Raw genomic sequence first — 23,865 nt, forward strand, 5'->3', positions numbered from 1 at the left:
GAAAACAATCGGATAAAGAATGGAATAGCTTACGTAATAAGCAAAAATACTCACCAATAAACACGAAGCGATATTTATTATTCGTTTCGAACGGTATGCCGCACAAGACACCGCACCACGCATTGTAGCAGCATTAATTCCCATTCAGTTAAAGTTCTGAATTTGTGTTTTCCACACGCAAGAAACAACGGCGATATCAACTATGCAGTAATACACGTTCTAAAATTACAACTTACGATCGTATGTCCACGTACAAACGCGATCCGCAACCCGAAATCTGAGAAAATTTCGCAATATCCGTTTTATCAGAACGTGGGAAAAAAAACTACCGCAATTAGAGATCATCGTGGCATATTGTCTCGTCATAAAACGCTTGTGATTTGTCAAAAGTCTGCACGAAAACAACACATCTCAATCTGTCGGTAACCTATCTAGAGATCTCCGAAAAGCTGTATAAATCAAAGAATCTGCTCCGTAACAAGATTTGATTATTCTCACTTCATGTACTGTAGAACACTGATTGCCTCAACCGACGGAACAAACTTGGTTACAATGCAACTACGCATTTACCGAGAATCAAACAATGACAAACGATACGCGCCGCAGAGAAGAGGGAACCGAGATCGCTAGAAGCTGAAGTTGCTCAAAACAATGAAAACTCGAGACACAAGACTCACCTTGAATGTTCGCAGGCTGTTTTTATTCCGAACTGATGGCGCGTGGGGTTTCATTCCGGCTTTTCGGAAACGGATTATTACAAAAGAATTTGCGTAACACACGATGTCAGGCATGAACTTGCAATTCATGACGACTTTCGACCGATCAGAATATGCGTGAAAATAAATTTAAAATGAGAACAAAAAATCGCTAAATATTCTCTTTCCTGAATCTAAGATAATTTTATAGGTAATGCGACCGTCAATAAATCAGCGTTGCGAACCTATCAGATGAATATTTCTTTAAATGGCATCAAAACAATTCTTTACATATCTTATTTAGATGGCTCCGCAATAATAAATACAGGAATATATAATATATTTCATTTTGATTTGTATCCTAAAATCTGAATTGTATAAGTATAAAGATATTAGAAACCTTTCCTTATTTTTTAGATTTTTATTTTGAATATTCAGGATCACCAAGTTGTCAATTAAGTTCGTTTAAAAATTGCAGACGTTATATCTAATTAGTGCATATTTTCCGTTGTCTAATAGAGTCTGTTGTTTCGATTTCACAGGCCATACTTACAGATTTTGCTATCAGTATTGAAATTTCATCAAAGATCTTCAGATCTTCCCCGGATTCCGACCGAAACGACAATATTTTTAAAGAGACAACAAATTTTTTTTATTCTTAAAACGGACTCTAATTTCTTTGGACCTAAAAAACATTCTTTATGGTTGGCAACGCTGGAACAGACATGTATGTATACAACCGTTAACAAAAGAATTTAAAGACGGTCACCCCTTCGCAAATTTTCATGACAAGTACTCGGGAGGTAAGTGCTCCCGACGCTGTAAAAAAACTGTATTTTCAATCCGGTAGCTTCTTTAGCGGCCACTCACAAACACTGCGAGACTGCCAGAATGTAAAACAAGCTTGACTCGCCATCTATGATTAGACGTGGACAATCGGTATTAGCCGTTTGGTAAATAACCAAGGACTATAGCGCTGCAGCCAACAGAGGGGTCCGAGTCCACGTAGCAGCGATGCGGTGCATAGTTATTTACGATTTGTTATGTTGGTAAAATTCCGTACATCGACTTCCTGTGCATGGCGAACACCCGAGCAGCGTCGTCCGCGGCTGCGAGTAGCCCAAGAGTGTTGTCGAGTGGGTGTTTAACGTTCGCACAGCCGTATTAAATCCGTTCAATGTTAAATCGCGAGTTATAGGTAATTTGTTTATCGAGGATACAGTGTGAACAGATAATGATTAACATGGAAACGGACAAAGTAATCGAGGACCCGAACACGTATAGTCAGGTGCGTATCAACCGACCCGTATTTTCCTCCCGAAACAAACGGCCATCTTATGTTTCTTAACAGCGGAGGGAATAGGAAAACGAAACCTGCCTCCCCCTCACTATTTTCGCACCGTTTCATACGTCGTTTCGCTATATTTAACCTTACTATTTTTCCCCGCCCGTTAATCGCTCGTCCTACCAAATAATCGGTTCCGGAGGTTATGAGACGTCGATTAGATTTATCAGGATGCATCATCGTCAACTTACCTCAGTTTATCGTGTATACAATACGAATACGCGCGCGCACACACACGGTCCTTTCTATCCCCGCATAGGACGAATACACCAATATCAGTACTTGTCCAAACGGAGTGGACTCGTTAAAAATACAAAACAAACCGATCGAAGTACAAGGAAAAGAACATTCCTTCATGCATATTTTGTTTTTCTTCCCGTCAATGAAAATTTACTCAAAATAATGTTTGAGATAGCAATTCTTAAATTTACAAACTTTATTTTGCGAAATATCACGGTTTGGCGTTTTTCCGTGAAGCAAAATTGGTTAATCATGTAACACAAAAAAAAAAAAAAACATTTACATTTCATGTTGTATGGAAGAATATGGAAATGATAACAATTAATCTATTCTTTCGACGACTGGTACAAATTATTACCTGCTATCGAAGATAATTAATTAGTTGTTAATATAACGTGTATAATACGCCTTTTATAACACTTTCCTTATAGGATGAATATTTTCATCCACAATTCATTCTCAACTACTCCCGATGGAACGACTATTTGATTTTAACATTTTTCTCTCAATGTTAAATCCTAAATCATTAATATAGATAGAATATTTCTGATTCAAATGTAAGCAAAAAACAAAGAATCAACCAAGTTTGTCGATGCTTACTAAATAGAGAATGAAGTTAATCGGCAGTAAACCACTGAAATATAATAGAACAGGAACGCGTGCCGATCTCTGAGCGGTGGCTGGTAGTATCCCTGTCCCTGTCAGTACAGTCCCGTCCAATATGTTAATTCAACAATAAGTGGTCAAATTCACGGAATGCAGTGACTGAGGAAGAATTATTTAATCATGTCTGGATCCATGAACTTCCTTTAAACATCTAGCTGGCGTACATAATTAATATTCAACAGCTCGTTAAAATCTTTCGTTTTACAATGTTATTGTGGGTTGTGTATGTGTATTAACCAACAGTTTAACGGACAGTAATTTTATTACGGTGGTTGAAACGTTGACGAATACAGGCATCAATCACTCAAATCACACAATATATATGCATGTATATTTCTCATTAGTAAAAATCAGTTTTACTTTCATTTCCCATCTTATATTATTCGCACGAAAAAATCAATGAGAAATGTGTTAGAGAATGCAATAAATTTTTGAAATTTCCATTTACTTTTTTGAATATTGTTACAATTATAATTTATTCATTCGTTCAAAGTGGGACCCTGTTATCTTAGACAGTTGGATGATATGACAAGGCAATTTATTTCAGATAATAATACACTGCACTAGCACTTTGAATTCCACAATATGTACAAATTTGTGAATCTAGATATTAGAATTATGTGGAACAGAAAATTGAATAACTGATGACATTATTTATACAATGTCAGTTATTTATTCATATTTGTTAAATCAAATAATCTTCCGTTATCATTAATACCGTCGACACATTATGATAATGCAATCACAAGCAATTGCTTTTCACTTGTGCTGTAAAGATCTAAAAAAAAAGATGAGAAAATATTTGTCAGCTGCTCAAAAATACAAGAGGGATGAGTAAAATATACATATGGTTCGAATTATTGTGCGATAGCGGAAGGAATGAAAGCTGATACGAAAATGTATAAAAATAAAAATGGAAGAATAGTTGTGAGAACATATTTAATAAAAATATTTCTTTTTTGAAACAAAAATTCATTCATTATCGTCATCATGATAGACTCTGTTAATCTTGCAACTTAACTCACATCTTTGAGAACATGATCAATATTTTCATCCATTCTCTGACTATCGGGAAGGGGTTTGGAGGACACTGTTTGTTCAGGCAGTTTACTCCCAGAATTTATTACAACCTCGTATCTTAGAGTGCTCTACAATTGAAAATGAATTTTGAATCATTACCGAAGTTGAAATATTTTGTCGTAAAATTTACGTACGTGTTTCAAGATCCTATCTGCAAAAATTGTGGGTTCAGCAATCCTTGTTAGATACCGTTTACCACCTCAGTACATAAACGATACATCACTGAAGTGATCATTGCAAATATGAGTATTATTTGTTACTTGACTATTCATTAGTATAAATTTTATCCATCTACTTAATCGATTTTCATCTTTAAATAGAAAACTGAACATGAAAAAAACATTACAAATGAATTGTCAAGATTGTATCAGTACCGAAATGTTAGGTTAGGATACATTTCGCCGAAAGAATAATTAATGTATACTTACAGAAAAAATATTTTGTTACAAATCGGATGCATGCCACACATCGTGATATCCGCGAACGCAACACGCGTGTACCATTGCCTCACGCATTGTTTCCAAAATTCCTGTATTCGCAAACCTTGATACCTTGGATATAATTGACTTGGCATAAAAGTAACAAGACATACGTCGCATGACTTAACTTTTTGGTGATGCTGTACGATACTTGATATGCGCATGCGCGATTCGCTAAGAAAAGGACAAGAATACCACACTACCATCAAGCTATCTCTCTCTGTGCGATCCGTCTAATGCAAGAGAGTGTTCGGCGCGCGTTCCAGTTCTATTATATTTCAGTGCAGTAACAGTAAACCTTCTCTGCAATTTCGGAAACAAAGAAACACGTTCATCAGAAAATCCGAGCAATTATTTTTCCTCGCAAACCGACGCAAACTTTATCAAGTGACAAAGTATCATTCCGTGAGAATGTGTCGCATTTCTGAATACCTCGTACCTCCAACAACAAAATGTGCAAATTTCGCGTTCAATGGGGGAGGTGAACGGCGACGAGAAAGCTCACGGGTCAAAGGGCGCAGGGCCTCCGCATAACGTGAAACTGGGCATCACTTAGTTCCTGCATTGGCATATCCATAAGCGTATATCCATACATATCTATACATTAAATTCACGTATAAAGACAATGTATTACGCTCGCCTCGACGCGTCACCCTTATAGTCTACAGTTTGCACGTCTTCCACCTGTGAGCGCAATCGCTTTCTCTCCTTTCCCATCCGCGTCTCGAAACAAAGGAGAAGAAGAAGAAAAAGAAGAAGAAGAAAGAGGTTCTTCGTCTCCTTTAGTTTCGCTGCCGTCGCGCCGGTCTTGCTCACGAGAAGAGGGTCAAAGGTGAATACGCAACCGGGGCGAAAATCCCCCCCCCCCCCCCCCCCCCCCCCCAGGCTGCTGCTGTTGATCGAACCCACCCCCTCCTTCTTCCTTTCTCCTGCAAAGCGTGGCCACAGCCCCCGAGAGCGGGTTACTACATAATCAATGTTTTAGTCCGCACCCCCTGCACCCCGACCCCAGCCGAGCCACCCTCTCGGCAGTCAGTCAGTCCCACTGTTTGTCGATGTAATGTACGTCATGCCGTGCCATGGCCCTCCCTTGCAAGTAGGTGTGCATGATATGCGTACACAGGGGCGGCGTAAGTACCCTATATCAATGTATTATGTGATGTAACAATGACAGTCTCACAATGAGAAGGGAAAAAGCGAGACTGAAGTTCGTTACGTTATCTTCGTAACGAAACATTGTGGAAATATTACTGTTTTCTTATTTTTACAATGATTTTTAAGGAACTAAGATTTCGAAATACAAGTATGTTAAACAATTCCAAAATCGCGAAATCACTGGTTTTCATAAGCAGGAATCGTTGCAGTAACGCTACTAATTTTCGGTGTGATTGAAGAAGAGGTAAAATCGTCGTAGAGTTTTAGATTTTGGTTTCATTCGCGGTCCATTTATATTTACAATTTTTTTTATCGAATCACAAATGGATGCAAGTATGTTTCAATCAAGTTCAAAACGATTGATTTCAGAAAGATATTACCCTGGTTGCTCCAACCTGCGTAATTACTCTCACCTTAGGATGAGTCTCATGTATAGTATGCGTATCAAGGTGATGAAGGTGCAATTACTTGATTACTTGATTAATTAATTCATTAATTTCCATCCTATCTTCCAAAGCCGGTGTTCAAATAATATGTATGTATATTACGCCACGCGGGAGTAATTTGTGCAACGTGTAATTAATTCTTCGTCACATTAGACGACCAGTGACACGAAATTTGTTCCACGGGCCAGAATAAGATCTTTGCGTTGGCGGGTTACAGTTTGTATCGTTTACCCTGTTGCTTAATTACGCGCCTTTTTTAACATGTATCTTATTTGAATTGAAAATTTTCCGCAGACCTTGACAAGCTTCTAACGGGGCGGGGGTTGAACGATAGAAAATTGCAAAACAAAGGATACAGTAAAAATAGGCAATAGGAAAGGTTAAAATTATATCGACGACTCCTACTGCAGCGAGAAATTCAATGTAATCGTTATGTAGCAGCATTTGCAGTAACCACGGATAAGTATATATAGCCGATTAGTAGTTTCGTTCCAGGAAATGAGAGAGAGTCGATTTCATATTGTTGGTCATCCGCAGCTCAAAACTCGATTTTCTCAATCCAGGCTCAGTTTTGATCTGGCATTCACAAATATGATCCATACTTACGAAATAATAATCACTGGAAAGAAATATAAGAGAATGACTAAGCTAAATACGACAAAAAATCGAAGTAACGAAACAGAGACCAAACCACGTACGAAAGTGTGTATACATATAGTATAATGATATTGAGAATTCGTCTCACTTGGAAATACGATCACTTTGTTGCTCATTAATAGCATAGAAACTTTTGGCGAATCTCAAGGTTGCGATTGAATCGCGTACACCCGAAAGCGACGCATTATTAAGCCCAGAGATGGTCAAGCGAAGGACACGTAAGGTGCTGACTGCTCACCTATTCATCCTGGCGGTTCTTTTTCCCTTCTTCTTTTTACCATACGTGTACAACTTTGATTGGTGAAGGTCCTGCGGTAAATTTTTTTTCTACACTCTCCATACACTGAGTTCCTTGGGTATTATGAACTCGTCCTTTCATGGTTACGAGTTGTTCGCTTCAGGGACACGAGGCATCGAAAGTAATGATTGTGTACAAAATTGTATATAAATGCACGAGGACAGAGGAAGCCTTGAACTCGTCCAGTCCATGTCACGAGTTTAGTTACTTCCGATTTCCGGTGAAGTATGCGAGGTTGAACAACGCGTGTAAAGAAGCTTGACCCTGCATATATGTATCGAAGCTCGGGTCTCTCTGAACTCTTTTCGTCATTGATTGAGACACACTCGTATGATGCATTCACACACAATTTTAGCTGTAAGTATCGGTCGCTCGGTCAGTGTTTGCTTGTCATCGATTTTTTCCTTTCACGGAACTCAATCACCGGTATAACTTGATTATTATTATAGTCATTGTGTAAGCGAGTCCATCGCCCCGTTTTTGCCAATCGAATAGATTACAACGATCGATGTTCTCGATATAATTATAATTAAATAACAATAACAATATGTCCTCGATGTTGCAAGTGATATTTCAATAACTTTTCGATTTGTTGCATATTATAAAAAACCGATAATAATAATTTAGAAAAAAAAAAAAAAAAAAAAAGTCAGATCAACGTCGAAGTCACGGCCTGACGACGATATCCGTTCGTTCCCCCCTAAAGAATTCGGCGGTTTAATTGCTCAGGTGACGCGCGAGCGAGCGAGCGAATGAACCAATAAGAAAAACCTATGGAGTCAGTTTGTTTTTGTTCCTATATACCTCGGCGGAGAACGTCGAACGGGGCGCTTTGTAATCGAGAGAGCAAAAGAAAGAACAAAAAACCTTCCTCTGTTGTCCGTTCGACACGCGGGTTCATTCGATCTTTTCTTCGTCTTCGTCTTCGTCTTCTTCTTCTTCTTCTTCGTTTATACAGTCTGCAGGTACAGTGCGACAGTTCTTATGTACTACTGTGGAAACTTTGCAACAGAAATGAAGACACGGTGTATACAATAGATAGCGATATTCTCGTGATGCAAGTATAATGTCAAAAATATGTTAATTTTCTCATTAATCCCTCGTTTCGGTATTTCGAAAAGAAATAACTACATACATATAATTACACATAATGACATAAGATTAAGAAAATTTTCCACTCGGCAAACATTTGTGCAGAAAATAATTACTAGATTGCAGTTACGAAACCGCGAGCAGTTAATTACTACAGAATATCGCGTATTATTGTGTAATGGTTCTTGTAGAAAAGAGTTTCACCTCCGTTGTTGATTTTCCTTTTCTTTTCTCTTTTTCTTCTTCTATTTTACTACTTTAAAAAAAGAAAAAAAAGAAAAAAAAAAATTATACTCCATATCGGTACGCATTTCGAAACAGCACGGTGCGTTAGGAATATCGGCACGTAATATAACCATCGCAGATCGATCATCGTCGATGCTGCAATCGGAATTTTTCAACCGTGTATAACGAAGTCACACCTGTAACCAAAGTATCTGGTCAACGACGACGTTACAGGTAACTTCGGCGCCGCATGATGGGTTTCTTCTCGCGCATAGACCTCACCTCGAGATGGTGGAAGAGAAGGAGGTTTGGGGGGGGGGGGGGGGGGCGGTTAACTAGAATATCCTGGGGGTCGTGCAGTTGTTGAACCTCACGACTAGCTCCTTCGTTGCCGGGTGCTGGCAAGGACGTGTTGTTACTATGCGTTTCCGATTCCGTTCAAATCGAGAGCCAAAATTGTTACATAGAGGTGTGTCAAGTTATCGGCGACGATTTTATTGCGAGAAATGTAACGGGAAATTTTTTTTATTCAGTTCGATATATATTTTTTTTTTTTTTCCCTCATTTACAACAGCTGTCCTTGATGTTCTTCGCAAATACATGACTGTACAATTCCATTCCATCGCAACTAGAATCAGGCAACATTGAGATTGAATATTGAACAGTTTTGTACAGTATAACGAGTTGAGTTGAATCCGGTAAAGATATATATAGATATATATATATACGTATATATGTATCCGAAAAACGAAACGCGACGGTTCTTCTCGGTATATAACAAGTATAATAATCAGCTGCAATAATAAGTGAAAGGCGAAGTATTACCTGACTCTAGTACCTTACGTACCGCTATCTGCAGTGTACTAATAGAATCGTGAAGTAATACTACGAGGATAAAGGCTCCTAAGATCGGTAGAAGTATCGAGTACGGTCTTCGAACAACCAACTCAACTAGAGGGTGTTTTTTGCGGGATCAAAGTTGTTATTTTATGTAGGTATAAATAGCAACTCCACGAGAGAACTCAGGACAAAGTTTGAAAATGTGAACACTTATTCAGTTACGTAGTTGAATCAACTTGCAACTGAAATTCATTTTATACTCTCGTTCTTCTTAATCTTTCACGTAATCTCGAGTTACATTTGCGAATGTGTTAATTAAGGAAGTATCAAGAACGTGTTGAACTTTACTGTTTTGTCGATATTTCACACTTTCTCCGCCTGCTTCTCACGAGTAAAGAAATCTCTTCAACCTTTGCCAAATGATAGGGTTTATGGTCGCGTTTGTATGGTTATTTAGAGAAGTTAGTAAAATTAATAAAAATACACTACAATAACGAACTTCAAGGAGATGCAATACTCGATGTCGACTTACAATCAGATCATATCTCTAAATATCAAAGTCCAGGGATCAAGAATGCAAAAGGAATAACAGCCGTATTCTTCATGCAGTTCTAAATAAAAAAAACAAAAGTATATTTTCGCGTAAAATGCCTTCTAATAATAGCATAAATCGAAGGCATACGCAGTCGGTAAGGACTGGCGGCTATAGTATCCCCTCGATGTCACGGCACGTTATACTGTGCAGCAGAAAACCGTTTTATTTACAGTTTTTAATCGGCTCTCCGAACTATGATATTCCAACTAACGACGCAAGCGCGACGATAAATTTCACGGATTTTGTTAAAAAAAATTTACTAAACACGCAAAAATACAGTTTGCCAAATCGATAAGTAAAACCGGAAGATCCGAAATCGCTTGGAGTGTTAAATTTTCTCTAATCACAATCTCATGACACCGTACATTATACCGATCACGCAAATAATAAACAAGCATCGACGAGCACATATACGAGGTGAATTTTCCGACGACGTGCAATCCAAGAGGAGATGGACGACGACACGCGCGGGTCATATAAGTAAATACACACAGCTATATCTATCTACTGTATATATAAATAGTGTATATATACATACACGTCTCTCATACTAACTACAACGTACATACATAGAGGTATAAGGTACACGACCCACGAGAAAAGCGTCGCGACGCCGCGCCGCATCCCGTACGCATTGCGCAGCGCGTTGCGTTACGTTGCTTTGCGTTGCGTTGCGTTGCGTCGGACCGGAAGAATTGCAGGACTGCAGACTCTGCGGAGTCTGCATCGATTAGCCGGGTGATCGGTGACCGCCCTGACAAATCTCCCAGGGTCCTCGACCCTCCCTCCATCCTCTTCTTCCTCGCATACATCGTCTCGTCTCCTCTCTTCTTCTCTTCTTCTCTTCTTCGCAACATACCTACACATATAAGAGACTCTACGTCTCTGTCTGTCCGTATGTCGAGTATAACTCCAGAACTACCGAACAGATTTTGATTATTTGGTTACAACGGTTGGCCATGTTTCAATCGATATTTCGTTACGACGAGATCAATAGTTTTCGAGATATAACGATAAGTTTGTAAGCCAGGTCGGAACGGAATGACAGACTTATGTGGACGTAGACTAAACTCTAATCTCTTTCCAGCTAGTAACGTTATCGTAACGAGTCATGCTAACGATAGAGGAAAGTTCTGTTCAACAGTTTCTAAGGTCTCAATGCGCTTTACAAAAAAATCCGCGATAGTATATGCCTATGTTTAATACATACTTTTGCCACTAGAATCATTTGAAAATATTCGCCAACTAAGTCGCAATGGGCTGCTAGTAGGAAAGGAAAAAGAAGATAAGCGATTCGCCCGTGAATAAAAAAACATTGTGGCGACAGTTTTAGCTTTGGATTTCATCAGATATCTACTGTTTTTACTACATATATTATTATTATCAAACTTTATATTTCTTTTCATCATTTTTTCTTCTATTTTATATTTGACTTCCTATCAGTTAATCTTTCTTTTGTATTAATATTTAATTGTATCATTGTACTTACATCCATGTTCGAGCTTTTGCCGAGACAGGCAAATGAACATGTGCCGCAGGATTATTCCTTGTCCTCATTCCATTCTACTTTCCCCATACTTATACTATAATACATGCAAACATATGGTAGCAGCATATTATCGATCGCTGATCGATCGTCGGTGCAGTACTGGTTACATCTTTGCATCTGCAATATCTGCGGTAGGTGCACGAAATATCAACGTGGACTTACTTAACCGCTGCACCGTAAATGGAGTGGAAAAAATTGAATAAAAAGAACGAATGGGGAAAGAACATGAGTCAATTTCACCAATTTAACTGCCCCTTAAGATATATATGTATGTAATAATTCTTTGAAGAATTTATTTATTCTCATTTTCGGCGGCCTGTGTTCTCTAATCTGCACGTATACGTGCGTGACGTACACGCATAATGAGCTTGTAAAGTGTCGTCAACTGCCACGAATGTAATCAACAAACCGGATACAACAGCGGTGCCAGAATCGCGATAGTTTATTTTAAGGTTGTAATTTATTAAGAGTGCTAATATGATTCATCTCGTTCTTAATTTTTGTTATTTATTCACTTGAGCATTTGGTTGTTTGTCAACGCATTCTTTCGCAAGTATTGTTTATCGAAATATCAAGCTTTTGCTGTTTTAGGATTTTGTATGTCTGCATTTGTGCGACATTCCGTGTTGAGAATTCTGATCTATCACACTATAATAAGACAAGAAAGAAGCGATTGAACTCATTGTCAAGTCCGTTTATATCCATATATCATTCGACGGCTTAATTTTCAATTGATTGTCGGTCATTTATATTACAACGTAACGACAGTAGTAGGACAGAGTAAAAATAATACACCAAGTGCCACTCGATTTGCTCTTTAATTTCGTATACTTATGTACGCTATATCTGATACTAAAGCAGTTTCAGAGCTTACTGTGCAGTTGCGACTGGTGACTTATACTCAGCAATTTTCTCATTTTACTACGTGACTCAGAGGGAAGAGAAGTGTCTCGCGAACTCTCGACGTATAACGTATCCACGTATCGTGTGTATATATATACAATCGGATAGTTTGAAGGGTTAATTTCTGCACGTGTAGATGAATGCGGTATTTGCATGGGTAAATGTATATGTAACTTCGTCTGTGAAGAAAATACGAACAGAGTAAGAGTTCTTTGAAGGATGATTCTGCTTCGGACTGGCCATTAAACGGTCAATAAATTGTTTTAGTAATTAGGACATGCAGTTATACGCAGTTTATTTTTTTTCTGAACAAACATAAATTTCTTTTAAACTGAGTTGAAAAAACGATCCGTGATATGAATGAAGCTTCAAACTTTGGATCGAAGGAGTCACGATTATAACTCCGAACGAAGCCGTGTATGTACGCAGGGAATAAAAACGGAACGAGTGTGTGTGTGTGTGTGTGTGTGTGTATAGCTGTACGCATGGCATGGTGTATTTTTGTATTTATTTTTTCATACGAAAACAAACAATCCAACGTTTTAGCATTGATCTATTTTAAAACCTGTGAAATCGCCTCGATTGGACGTAGTCGTGTACTAAAATTCCTACGTAGAGGTATACTTAGCTGTGATACAGCGGAAATAGCCGGTTTAAGGTCTTATTTCGTGATTGTTTATCTATTCTAAACTAGTTTTATCGTCTCCTCAAACCGACCGTTGATTGACACTCGCGAGTGAAGTAAAAGTAAAAGAGAATTTTAGAATAAAAAAGAGACAAGAATTAAAGATAGAAAGAAAAAAGACGTTGCCCAATTTTGTATATTATATAAGACGAGGAGTGTTTGAGTTTACCATCGTTCGCAGTTTAGCCCACGCTCACTTTGCTGCTGACAATGAATCAAAAAATACGAGTTTGCATATAAGATATTGTTTAAAATGTACGGTTCTAGATACCTTGGGCTCGAGTTTGAATCTCCGTATCGCATCGTTCATTTTATCTCTTGATCCCGAGGCTTAAATTCCTAGATTCCTGCGCGATGAGAAGACGACGATCGCATCGTGGAAAACTTGTGTGGCACAGCTCTCTTGTAAAGATTCTGAAAAATGACAGAAAAGAATATGATTAAGCATCTGTTCGGAACAGACTACGATTTGTCATTGTACATACTGGACTCGAAGGAATAAATCAAAAATTGATCACCATATTCTGAAATACCATAAAACATATGATTATTATATTCTTATTGTTGTTATTATTATTAATATTATAACGCTGACCTTGTTTGAACGCGACAAAAACATACGAGAAAGATTTTGTTTACTATTCCACGAAAATTAGTGACCTAATTTTCTTGTTACAACCGTAGTGCGAATTACTATACTTGCCTCGTTCGTTCGAACGTAAGCATAACGGCATCTTCTCTGCTGCACTGACTAACTAGAAGATGAAAAAATTTTTACATGTGTAAGGAACAGACAAGCGAACAACGTATATTACAACATTTGTTTAAATTTCATTCGACTGATAAACTTTAAATCAATGTTATTCTGTATGTAAATTAGTCCATAATTGGAATTAAACATGAATTTCGGGAACTGAATTAGCCTGTTCTTTTTTCGTCATTATTTTAGGTCTCATAAATTATAGGTATATATAAGCACATGTTTCGGTGTATTATCTAAAACAGGAAAATCCGGGAGTGAAAAAAAAAACGGAGTCGTATCGCACGCATCTTGAATCGCACTTTGAATATATTATACATTACGTAATATTCTAATTTATACTAATCTTATTCAGCATTATTTTTTAACCAGGTAACTTTGTTTACTTCCGCAAGTTTACTTGTGTAATCTTTACTCTGGTTAAATAAATAAATAAATAAATAAATAAATAAATAACCCGAAGAATGATCCGCCCGCGTTACGTCTTCCCTTTTTCCCACGAGAAGAATACTCAAGTTTCCCATTTTTGCAACGTTTCTTTATTTCCGATCGCAGCTGCTCGTCGCTGCGCCGATAAAATCGCTAAAGTTGAGACGCAAGCGGCAGAAAAGCGCGAATGAAAGCCGGAGAGACGCGGGTTCGGAATACCGTTAGGCAAAGAGGTGGAAGGAGCTCCGCGATAAGTTCAGGATCGTTGCGCGGACCGATCTCTCATCGTCAGTCTTTGTTGCAATCTACCAGCCTCAATCACTTGCTCACATCGCACGCGTGCTTATCTTTCTCTCTATATATATATAATTATATACATACGTACATACATACATGTATACATGTATATGTATATGTATATACAAACGACACGTGTGCAGTCGCAAAGTGTTTCCCGACTTTTTTTCTCTGTTGTTTGCAGCTGCAACCCGTAGTAGTGAAAAATTATCTTTCTTTGCCGCACGTCCCCTAAGTACACACCTTATAGACACATAGCTAATTGCTCCAAGTGCAGCAATTCCCCGACTCGATGTACGTACCTTACCTACCTTTGTACATACGTACACACATATACTTATAACGGTTAATCAGACGCTGCTCGCGGTTGTGAGCTGCAGAACTGCTCGTGTGGTGCTGGTAGTTAGTAATCGCTAAGGAGGGCGACAGCGACAAGTTTCACATGTGAACTTCTACACGGTGCGGTTGATACCTGTCATAGACGTATGTATGTATGATGATGTGCCTTATGATGCAAATTTTATACCCTGACTTTCAAATATTATTCGAGACAAGTTTTATTTATATGCGTCAAGAATATATTCAACGATTATTCTTTGGCTGTATACAAACTATCGCATAAATATGTGTAGAAGTGATTTTTATTCACGTATTATATTATATAATACACAGTTTTTAAATTGTACCTTAATTGCTTGACTCTGTTGGTTTTATGGTAATGATATAACAGACATACAGTTATTGTAGTATCAAATTATTGATAATCCTGAAATTACAATCTTTTCATGCTGAGGGGATAATAGTGCTGCTGCAACTGTTTGTACAGTGAGACATTTGCACCGTGATTGACCGTTATGCGAGAGTGGAAATTGAAAGATTTTTGACCGTCGGATAGATAACTGCTATACATATGCAAGGAATAGACCTTGTATACAATTGCAAAGCGCTAGTTAAACCGTTAATCTTGATGAGGCTGAAATTAGTAACGTTACTTTAACGATGCGTGTTTAGGAAAATCGTTACTTATAGGATTGTCTGGAAATTCAGGTATTACGAATATCGTAACAAAGAAAAAATTCTTGTATTTTGAAAAGCCAACTCGTTGAAAGTCATTCTAAAATTGAATAACGATTTATTCCATGATGTTTCGTTACGTTAACGTCGGTTAAATACTCTCGAGAAAATATTCCGATGATTCGGACGTTTCTGAATTGACAATGTCTGCGGACGATTCTCCTCGGAACATGTATCGTTATGCATGTAGCAGTCATTATTAGGAATTAGAGAGAGAGAGAGAGAGAGAGAGAGAGAGAGAGGAAGAGAGAGACAGTGAGGGCAGGACGGATCGTCTCTCAACGATGTGAATTGTGGTCGCAACTTTTGAGGTCAGGGACCTTCATGCGACTCCGCCTTCCGTCTGTAGATGAGGAAACCTTCACAATGGAAGGTTTCCCAACTGCTGTAGGTTGTTGTTTATACATTATATGTATACCATAGGAACCAATTCGGGATGGTAAAGAGAAAAAGCAATTATTACTATGCCACGCAGCGTGGCCAATTTATTTTGTTCTATGTATTTCATTTGTCACGAGAACGTCGAGTAGGTCCATCGCAGTTATCAAATCTGAAGCGTAATAATGAAATTTTCAAAACTACTTCCTATCGCTATCAGAATGTAATCAATCAACGCGCTGCATGCACCGACTACTGCAAGACAGTGACGCGTTTCGTTTCGTCCTTAGAAATTTCCCTTTTCCCGTTTCTCTGAGTCCCGTTTCTTGGTCGCATATTACACGCTTATTAAAGTTGTTCCGTTCTATGCTGCTGGCAGCAACAGCGGGTCGTCAATGAGTCACCTGAGTCTCACGTCGCGTTGATATATCTACACGTGTAATCTGTATGTGAATATTCACGTAAAAGAACTGAGACGCCGAATGTTCAGTTCTGCTGTTACTTGGATGGATCATCATAACAGACAACGCGGTAGAATCACACGATACATGTATAGTAGGTAAATACGCGTAATATTTACCTTGCTCTCTCTCTCTCTCTCTTTCTTTCTCTCTCTCAGGATTAAGAATGATTTGTGAAGCCAGAAATTTAATGTTTTTTTAATATTTAATTTTTACTTTATTTAATGTCATTCGTCTTCGTGTGGCTGCTTAATATTGTATTTATTGTCAAATTGCATATCGCTATTTTCCCCAAAGTCTGACTCAAGCATAAATATGTAATATCAATATCAATATCTCTCTTTCTCTTGTTGATTTTTTTTTTCACTTGCGTGTAACGAATATTCCCTGAAGGAAATGAATTCGATCGATTAAACGGAAAAGGAGGGGGGATAACCGCGTTGTACGATGACGACGAAAGTTGATTAAGAGTCAATCTCGAAATTGTTGGAGAAGTTGAATATATAACTCTCGAGCTAAAATACATTATACCCGGAATGCCGGGTGACGAGGAAATCGCATTCGTCGCTTCGGCTCAATTGATTGTATTTTAAATCGCGCGGCGACGTCTGCGTCACGTGGGGGAAAAGAAGAATCAGACTTTTAAAAGCCTGGAGGCTACGCCCCGCCCCTAGGCATGACACTCCGTTTATTTCAGCCGAAACACCTCTCCCCATCCCTACCTCGCCATCACCGATTACAAATTTACACAAGCTAGTCAGCGATCAGCTGCTGACGACTCTCGACGAACCTTTGTGATTATTTACTCTGAGCTAATGTAACAATCCTTCGGTGATAATTTATTTATTTCTTCTATTTTCTTCCATTTCCAGTTTCCAATGACGATACTCTACGATCCAGCACGCAAGAAAGAACCGCCGACTGGTGTTTCTGCGCAGTATAGCCAGGAGCGAGAAACTTGTATGAAATTATTTGAAAGATGGAGCGAACCGGAGCAAGTGCATTTCGTCGAGCAGCTGCTAGCAAGAATGTGCCACTATCAGCACGGCCACATAAATGCTTACCTAAAGCCGATGCTACAGAGAGACTTCATATCCCTTCTACCGAGTGAGTAGCAATAATATGTTGATTGAGAGAAAACTAGGATTGCAGGAGTAATTTTTATCGTTCCATGAAACTGGTTATTCTTTCACCATCAACAAATAAAATTTCACATTTTTCTTTTTATTTGTAGAAAAAGGCTTGGACCATGTAGCGGAGAGCATTCTCTCGTATTTGGATGCAGACTCTTTGTGCGCCGCCGAAATGGTCTGCAAGGAATGGTACAGAGTAATAAGCGAAGGGATGCTGTGGAAGAAGCTGATCGAACGAAAAGTTAGGACCGACTCACTGTGGAGAGGCCTGGCGGAAAGGAGAGGCTGGTCAGTTATTATTTTAACAAATCATTGATACTTGAAAAATTGGGACTTCGATTGTCGGCGATGAACGAATATAAAGTAACATTATCATCTTGACGATGGACAAAGAAATAAATTATGAGAATCTATCTGATAATTTTTGTTCTTTTCATTTTTAGGATTCAGTATTTATTCAAGCCAAGACCGGGTGTGAGTCATCCGAATCATGCGTTCTACAGAACTCTATTTCCGAAAATAATCAAGGATATAGACAGTATAGAAAACAATTGGCGGATGGGTAGGCACAATCTGCAGAGAATAAATTGTCGCAGTGAAAATTCGAAGGGTGTCTATTGCCTGCAGTACGACGAACAGAAAATAGTATCAGGCTTGAGAGATAACACGATAAAAATATGGGACCGGAACACACTGCAGTGCATGAAGGTTCTCACAGGACACACCGGATCGGTTCTTTGCCTCCAGTATGACGACAAAGCTATTATATCTGGATCGTCGGATAGCACTGTTAGAGTATGGGATGCTAATACAGGGGAAATGCTCAACACACTTATTCATCACTGCGAAGCCGTTCTACACTTACGGTTCAACAATGGAATGATGGTTACATGTTCGAAGGTGCGTAAAAAATTAGCTTAATCGGCTGTCTGATCTGGAAGCATTAAAACTTGTTATGCTTTAGTTAACATAATGCATCAAACGCTAGAGAATTTTTACATTATCCAATTACTTTTGTGTCACCTTTATTAGCAAGAAAAGAGGGAAAAACAGAATTCGTAATACTGTGATTCTTTCCTGTCGAGCATTCAAGAGAGAAGTTCCAATAGTTTGACCTGTACATTGTTTGTTTTTCAGGACCGATCAATCGCAGTGTGGGACATGACTTCGCAAACGGAAATAACATTGCGCCGCGTGTTAGTGGGTCACAGAGCAGCCGTGAATGTTGTAGATTTTGACGAGAAGTACATAGTGTCGGCGAGTGGCGATAGAACTATTAAAGTGTGGAACTCGTCCACATGTGAGTTTGTGCGAACATTAATTGGACACAAGCGTGGTATAGCGTGTTTGCAATATAAGGATCGCCTAGTAGTCAGTGGTAGCAGCGATAACACTATTAGACTATGGGACATTGAGTGTGGTGCGTGTTTGCGTGTTCTCGAGGGTCATGAGGAGCTGGTGCGATGTATCAGGTTCGACAGTAAACGGATCGTCAGTGGGGCTTATGACGGGTAAATCGACTTTGCTTTTTTATATTTTTTACATTTATATTAAACCCTGTAATTTCTTACGAAATTCTGTCAAATCTAATAAGATATTCCTGCCAGTCCAGTGTTTCTTGAATGGCCAAAGTAATTGCTTACTTATAATTTCAACAGAAAAATCAAAGTCTGGGATCTCGTCTCAGCTCTCGACCCCCGAACACCGGCGAGCACCCTCTGCTTGCGTACTTTGGTGGTAAGATACTTTTCAAAATTTTATATCTGTCACAAGGCCATAAAAATGTCGTTTTTTGATTAATATTCTCAAAATGCAACGCTGTTTAATATCTGTAACTCGAGTGACAAATCTGATTACCCTTTTATTTTTGTACAATGATGCAGTGATTATAGTAGGCACATGTTTTTTTATTGCGCCAGGAGCACACCGGACGCGTTTTCCGCCTTCAGTTTGACGAGTTCCAGATTGTTTCGTCATCTCATGACGATACTATCCTCATTTGGGACTTCCTTAACTTCAACCCTCCGGAAGGGACACCGGCCAATGGCAACACATCGATAAATACGTTAATGGTTAATCAATCACGAACCACCAGATCTCCCTCACGTAAGTTTTCATCACATTTTCGGTTATTATCATTTTTTTTTTCTGCTATTCACTTTTTAACAACAATATCGTTTTTCTGTCATGTTTCAGCATTTCAGTGACGCATCTACAAGCAGATTCCTTTATTGTGATATGACTGTGAGTAAAAAATTAAGTAACTTAATATGTATAAAAAGAAATTTGAGAACATTGCATTACGAATTTTTTTTTTTCATTGAAGGTTGATTGCCTCTCATCTTTTTACAGTGCAACTTTTTTCCGTTCGTTTTGTACAAATTATAATACTTTATTATAAATTATCTGTATACGTTCATTATTCGCTCACATCTTTCCAGTGCTGATGAACGTTCAAGTGATTTTGATATTATGATTAAATTACTCAACTTTGTTTCAGACACGTGGTTAGTGAGTGAATTTAATGTGTTCACAATAGTACGTGCAGAGAATGAAGAACCAGTGTTAAATATGACCAGAGCCTAAACAGACAAGAATTCTCCAAAAGACTCAGCGCTAATGACTTTTGTGTTTATTATTTGCCGTGAAAAGCAAAGAAATTCTATATATAACGTGAAGAGAGAAACGGGGATAAAATGAAAACAAAAAAAAAAAAAATAACTAACGTATAGTAATGATGGTACCGACTGCTATGCTATGAATTCATTTATACGTGCTCCGCACACTGTAGTAGAATATGTACTAGGAGACGATACGATTAAGGTATTATAATTAACGTTTATACATCCCATGGATGTACATGAATATTGTCTGGTTTCGGCGAATACCTGGAATTCTTCTACACTCTATGTCACGATAGAAGATGACCATTTTCCTATTAATGAAAAAGAAGAAGATGATGAAGCAGGAGAACGAGGAGGCAGAGAAGAAGGAGAAGAGAACGGCGAAGAAGTAAGAAAAGACTTGAAATACGCGACAAAGTTGGAACGTTTTTAGGGAAGCTGGATATACCTAATAGGCAGAAAAAAAAAAATTAAAAATAAAAAAATAAAAAATATTAAAAAAAAAAGAAAAAAATAGATGTATTATAATAAATTAAAATTTTTTTTATGTAATTAATTTATAGGTGAGGAAATCACAGAATATCGTTTGATCAGAGTACTTATTCGGTGTGCATGGAATTTGATTTGTGAAAGAATTATTATTGTAGTTTATTATATACCTATTTTAGTGTCTTTTGCGATTAGCTAAACTGTATTTGCTATTTATTTAGCAAAATAGGTACCGACACTGACACCCCTATCGATCTCATTCGAAATTAACTGGATTATAAAAAAAGATGAGAACAAAAGAAACTATTACCTTATAGCCATTGCCACATCACAAAGCCAGTTATATTTAAGGTTTCCCTACAATGGAAAATGATCCAACCATCTTTGTGTGATTTTATTCTACGTCATTTGATAATATAATATACGAATATATAGAATACAATATATTCATTGGCATATTGGATTGACGGCAATGTGTCCCTAACTCTCGGCACTGCTGTCCGACCAATGGATAAGTGTCGGTTGATAGTTTTTTTTGAAGGAAAAAAGAAAGAAAGAAAAACCATCAAAACAGGTGTCAGTCTCTAATTCTTAGTATCTAATTAATTTGTGTATCAAAGGCAATTATGTAATAGTTACAACGATCCAAGTGTATATAATGATAATTAATGACAATTTTCTTTCCTAGTATGAAATTTTTTTTTTGCGTTATCACATATCAAAAACTTATTACATTATTATTGATATAATGAAAATTGACTCTACGTCGTACCAAGTTGCTATTTTGTGTTCGCCGTACAACCTTTACCGGATACCTGAAAACTAATTTTTTTTTTTTTTTTTTCAAGCAATAAAATAACATGAAAATAATTGCCAAAAATAAAAATGAAATACTGAAAATGATGTTAATCATCAAATAAAGTCGAAGCTTCGTTTTTGAAAATGATTCAAAGATGGTTGATACACATTCCTCTTGTGAAATGATTCTAGATTATATCTGCAGTAAACAATATTGATGACAGAAATTTTTACACATACATATTATAGTTATTAAAAAGTATCCTAATACATTTAAATACAATGTCCTATCCAGTTAATCAGTGTAACATAATGAAGTTCATAATATCGACGATTTGAAACAATTTTGTATGAAAGATTTCCAATTCTACAGATCAGTAATCAATTCGACGAATCGCAAATTGTTCTAAAAAACAATAAATAAATTATAACGATACCTGTTAAAACCATCCTAATGAAATTGATTTCTTTTCAAATTCTATCGTTATATCGTACGATTCTATCGTACGTACAATCATACATATGAGTGTTGAGGCAACTTTGTTACCGATGAAAAATTTAACGTTAAAGTCCGCATCGCTCACAACCAAGATACCAAGTCTAAAATTATCTCTTTTTCTACTCTCACCGATAGATTATTCATGGGCAAAAATACTAACAAATTACGAACAAATACGGAATACTTGATGCACAGATGTTAACAAATTTGAAACGTCTGATTATATCGATACTGTCGGTAAAAGTAGAATATTTTTTGCTTGCTGTTCAATGAATTTTTTCATTGCATTATGCCTGTATAACAAACATAATTAGGAAATTGTGTCTCATGCTTTTGCCGAAAGAAGATGTGAAATGAAAATTAAATAAATTATTGTACAAATTAAAAACATTTAGTAAAATTGCCGAGAATAGTAAATAATCTGAGCAATGGTTTACAGAAAGAAGAAAAAGAAAAAAAACTCATTACGAACAGTTATGAATATCTCTGTTATTTTTATTAGAAAAAAATCCTAATAGTATAGGACAGCTCTGTAGGACTACAAAATTTCTGGAGCTTAAATTGCACGTTTTACACGACCAGTCTTCTGATGGAAGCAAAATAAAACAGAATCACTTCACACACGTGATACAGAGTTTTTTCAATATGTCCAGCTATCGGGTTTTTAGAATACTCAAGTTAAAATTTTAAATAATAAAGCATTGTCGCTTTAACGCTGATGTCAGAGAAGATTACTAAGATATCAAACATTTATAAAATTTGATTGTATCGCTTTCTCTCGTCTTGTGTTCTGTATTCTATTATTCATAGAAATACATACACTCAGACGTGCATAAATAAATATATTCGTCACTTTTTGATAACTTTTTCAAGTCATGCGAAAACAACTGATGAATCATTAAAAGTAAAGAAAAATGTATCATTAAAACATTTTTAGATCAACTTTTCAGGGTTCGGAATTCATGACTAATGAATTATGCAGACTGGCAATGATTAATTTAGATACCTCACGAGATTTCGAAGCAGTGATTATACGATAGAATCATATACTAGTTTGTTTTACACTCTATAGAAAGTCAGAAAGTATTTTTACAATATTTTTTTTGTTTTGTACTTAGGTTTCATAATGTTTTCCCTGAATGCGAAATTTAATTTATCACGTCTTTCATTTATCCTGTATAAAAACAAATATGAAATAATTTCTTTTTTCATCAGATTCAAGTATAATGATTATAGAGTTTTTACTACATATCATCGTTATTTTTACCAAAGAGAAAAAAATAGCATTTCGCTCTACCTATGTAGTATTTTGTAAGTAAACTTTTTACTTCAAATAACTCTAGAATGAAGGAAGCTGCGTTGTGGGTTCTCACTGTTATCTATGAATTGCAAATTTTTATATCGCATCGCATCAAAATATCATGCAATATATTTATAAACGTGAGAACATTCTTCAGTCCGTTTTATAGATTTGGCTGCTTCAATTCAATCTCGCTGAAATTGAAGGATCTGAATAAGCCATTCATAAGCCAAACCGTGAGAAAACATTAATCTTGTACGTAGAGCGAAATTTTGCGGAATTCGAATCACGTTATAAACCAAAGACATCATAAACGTGTAATTAAATTATAAATAAAATAGAAGGGAATACATGAACACTGATTCTCAGTCAAGTACCAACTGGCACAAAGCTTTACCAAATCACTTCAAAAACGCTTAATCATTCTTCCTTTTTGTATTTATTATAATTTTTTTCATTTTTCGAGATAGGTATGAGTCAAACGCATTTCGAGTAAGTAGAGCTGTAAAAAGAAATGCTTAATCGTTGTTCGTTGTTTGGACATGGACAGAAAAAAATCGAAAATTTACGATGCAACCGTTATTTTCGAATGAAATTCAAACGAACCATTGATTAGCCATTCTACATTTCTGATTGAAAACTACGGGAGAAATGTTTCCCGAAATAAAGAAAT

The 23,865-nt window shown here is 37.1% G+C and overlaps 1 protein-coding gene across 3 annotated transcripts; it reads left to right on the forward strand.

The window, feature by feature from the left end:
- The first annotated feature begins 1,759 nt into the window (after window positions 1-1,759).
- On the forward strand, window positions 1,760-22,428 carry LOC124413567 (beta-TrCP). Of its 3 annotated transcripts, none has more exons than XM_046894253.1 (9): window positions 1,760-1,983; window positions 17,222-17,456; window positions 17,584-17,770; window positions 17,926-18,382; window positions 18,620-18,993; window positions 19,141-19,219; window positions 19,402-19,588; window positions 19,679-19,726; window positions 19,983-22,428. In XM_046894253.1, the coding sequence occupies exons 1-8, from the start codon at window positions 1,930-1,932 to the stop codon at window positions 19,687-19,689; spliced, it is 1,584 nt and encodes a 527-aa protein (XP_046750209.1). In that variant the 5' UTR covers window positions 1,760-1,929; the 3' UTR covers window positions 19,690-19,726; window positions 19,983-22,428. The 3 variants fall into 3 exon arrangements, with proteins under 3 accessions (XP_046750209.1, XP_046750210.1, XP_046750211.1); XM_046894254.1 differs by having other exon boundaries at window positions 19,405-19,588; XM_046894255.1 differs by lacking the exon at window positions 1,760-1,983 and adding an exon at window positions 14,900-14,919.
- Window positions 22,429-23,865: the final 1,437 nt, after the last annotated feature.

Source organism: Diprion similis, chromosome 12 (assembly GCF_021155765.1).
Source record: "Diprion similis isolate iyDipSimi1 chromosome 12, iyDipSimi1.1, whole genome shotgun sequence".
Lineage (NCBI taxonomy): Eukaryota > Metazoa > Arthropoda > Insecta > Hymenoptera > Diprionidae > Diprion > Diprion similis.

What these genes read in the sequence shown, in the direction of transcription:
- LOC124413567 (XM_046894253.1), top strand. Translation starts at nt 1,930, where the DNA reads ATGATTAACATGGAAACGGACAAAGTAATCGAGGACCCGAACACGTAT. An exon ending in TGATGGTTACATGTTCGAAG is followed by an intron (nt 18,383 to 18,619) that starts GTGCGTAAAAAA and finishes TTTGTTTTTCAG; the next exon opens with GACCGATCAATCGCAGTGTG. An exon ending in GTCAGTGGGGCTTATGACGG is followed by an intron (nt 18,994 to 19,140) that starts GTAAATCGACTT and finishes TAATTTCAACAG; the next exon opens with AAAAATCAAAGTCTGGGATC.